The sequence below is a fragment of the Branchiostoma lanceolatum genome, chromosome 1, assembly GCF_035083965.1.
Source record: "Branchiostoma lanceolatum isolate klBraLanc5 chromosome 1, klBraLanc5.hap2, whole genome shotgun sequence".
NCBI lineage: Eukaryota > Metazoa > Chordata > Leptocardii > Amphioxiformes > Branchiostomatidae > Branchiostoma > Branchiostoma lanceolatum.
The window spans coordinates 44,009,197-44,011,696 of NC_089722.1; the positions used below are offsets into that span (position 1 = coordinate 44,009,197).

The window sequence follows — 2,500 nt, forward strand, 5'->3', positions numbered from 1 at the left end:
AAAATCTACTCACATGTCGGAATAAAAGTGCTGACCTACTCACATGGAACATGTGAGACAATAAGGCAGGTGAGGTGCAGGTTCTACTCACCTGTCGGAGTATAAAAGCGATGACATCGGCAGATTCCCAGTAGCTGGCGTGGAACAGGTACGGCAGGGTCATGGAGGGGAAGGCGGTGAGCGCCTCCGGACAGTACAGCGCGTAGTCGATCCTCTTAGCTCCCCACCAACGGTTCGTAACTAGAGAGGAGAGAAACAGTAAGTCAGTCAGCGCCTCGGGGCAGTACAGGGCGTAGTCGATTCTCTTAGCCCCCCACCAACGGTTTGTAACTGGAGACAGAGAGAAAAAATTATAATATCTGTCAGCGCCTCAGGGCAGTACAGGGCATAGTTGATCCTCTTTGCCCCCCCAAAACTGTTCGTAACTTGAGACAGAGAGAAACAATTATCATGATAATATCTGTCAGCACCTCTGGACTGTACAGCGCGTAGATCCTCTTTGCTCCCAACCAATCGTTCAGACAGAGAAAATAAAGAATTTAATGGTATGAACAAGAAAAGTCTGAGGTTGATCAATTGATTGATTGATCTTTGATTGATAACTCACCGCTGGCCAGGTAGTGGATGGCGTCCCCTTGCCCCGATGACTGCGAGGTCTGGCTCGAGACGCTGGCTTCGCTCGGCCGCCGCTCCTCTGGCTGCAGCGGGAGGGTGGACATGAACAGGCTGGGGTGGCTCTGAACCGCGTCAACTGGGGAAAAATGGACACAAAATTAGCGGTGAAGAACTGTGAACCGAATCAAGAACCAGACACAAAATTAGAAACTGAACCACATTCACTGGGGACAAGCTGGTGTGTTACACTGAATGGCTGTTATACCGGCTATATAGATACAGATGCAGAAGCTGGACCAGGTGTGTTACGCCGAAGGGCGGTTGTACTGGGTATACATTTGTATAGATACAGATAAATTGTTCTGAACTGTGATAACTTGGGACAAACCCAGACACAAAATTAGAGATTGGGGACCCATTTGCACCAGCATTATCTTGAAACATAGAGCCATGTTAAAATCTTTGGTGAAGATTAACAGGTCCATTACAATTTTTTAAACTTTTATGAAAAACATGATTTATTATCCCGAGAGGCTAGGAATAGAATTCACACAAAACCGGCATCAAATTACCCTATGTGAATAAATTATACAAAGAACCATTCTTACCGAATTCATTGGAAATGTAACTCTGCAACATCTCAATAAACTCAGAAAGGGTGAACTTGATATTAATGCGGTGTGGACACTTTTTTGTTACCGAATTCTCCCAGGCCAAACCTTACCCAGCAAGTTTGTGCTCCCGTCGCCCAGCGGAAACTTGTGGTATCTGGAGACTGAGACCGGCGCGATGTGAGAAAACTGGTCCTGGATCAGCGGCTCTAACCGGGCCGCCAGCGGGTCCGTGGGGTGGAACATGTTGTACACCTGGGTACAGGCCGGTTGCGCCGGGCAGACTGAGGGGGATAAAAAACCATACGTGTTAGAAAACTACTGGTCCTGAATCAGTGGTTCGAACCGGGCGGCCAGAAGGTCCGTGGGGTGAAACATGTTGTACACCTGGGTACAGGCCGGTTGTGCCGGGCAGACTGGGGGGGATAAAAAACCATACGTGTTAGAAAACTACTGGTCCTGGATCAGCGGCTCTAGCCGGGCGGCCAGCGGGTCCGTGGGGTGAAACATGTTGTACACCTGGGTACAGGCCGGTTGCGCCGGGCAGACTGGGGGGGGGGATAAAAAAACCATACGTGTTAGAAAACTACTGGTCCTGAATCAGTGGCTCGAACCGGGCGGCCAGCGGGTCCGTGGGGTGAAACATGTTGTACACCTGGGTACAGGCCGGTTGTGCCGGGCAGACTGGGGGGGATAAAAAACCAGACAGGTGAGAAATATGGTAAAAGTAAATATCTTCAACTGCAGGAAAGGAGCCTTGCATCAACATATTCTTAAACAGAGATGGGAGACAGTGCAGGTGTCCAGGCACCTTCGACCCACTCCATGTGCTTTAAACGCACACACAGGGACAGGCATGTGATGTCTTACCACACACTTTGATTTTTTGCTTTAATGTACACAAGACCAACCTTAATGACTGAAGAAGGTAAGGCAGAAATTAATCATCATATAAAGTTAGAAAGTTAGAAACAATCAAAGCCGGAAGAAGCTCTCCCATACAATACGGACTGACCGCTTTACATTCCAGTCTAACTCACCTTGAGAGAACAAAGTGTTTGTTTTGTTTGTTTGTTTATTTTGCTGTAGCTCACCTTTTTTGTCGCTGCCTGCAATGAGCTGCCGCATGATGAGAATGAGGCTGAGAGGACAACCGAACAGGAAAAAATCCCCAACTTCAAACTCGAACTTTGTGGGCTGGTCTCCTACAAGGGGACACAAGGTTAAGACTTCACAACTTTACAGCCTTTCCAGTTTAAAAGGTTAAAATAGCA

The 2,500-nt window shown here is 48.0% G+C and overlaps 1 protein-coding gene across 1 annotated transcript in view; it reads right to left on the reverse strand.

The window, feature by feature from the left end:
• Positions 1-2,500, reverse strand: part of LOC136427413 (membrane-associated phosphatidylinositol transfer protein 1-like) — a 27,742-nt gene that overhangs the window by 6,867 nt on the left and 18,375 nt on the right. Inside the window, exons 17-20 of the mRNA XM_066416247.1 lie at positions 2,321-2,431; positions 1,340-1,510; positions 608-751; positions 92-330 (exon numbers count right to left, since the gene is read on the reverse strand). Of these exons, the coding sequence (XP_066272344.1) occupies positions 92-330; positions 608-751; positions 1,340-1,510; positions 2,321-2,431 (665 nt within the window). The remainder of the gene's footprint in view (positions 1-91; positions 331-607; positions 752-1,339; positions 1,511-2,320; positions 2,432-2,500) is intronic.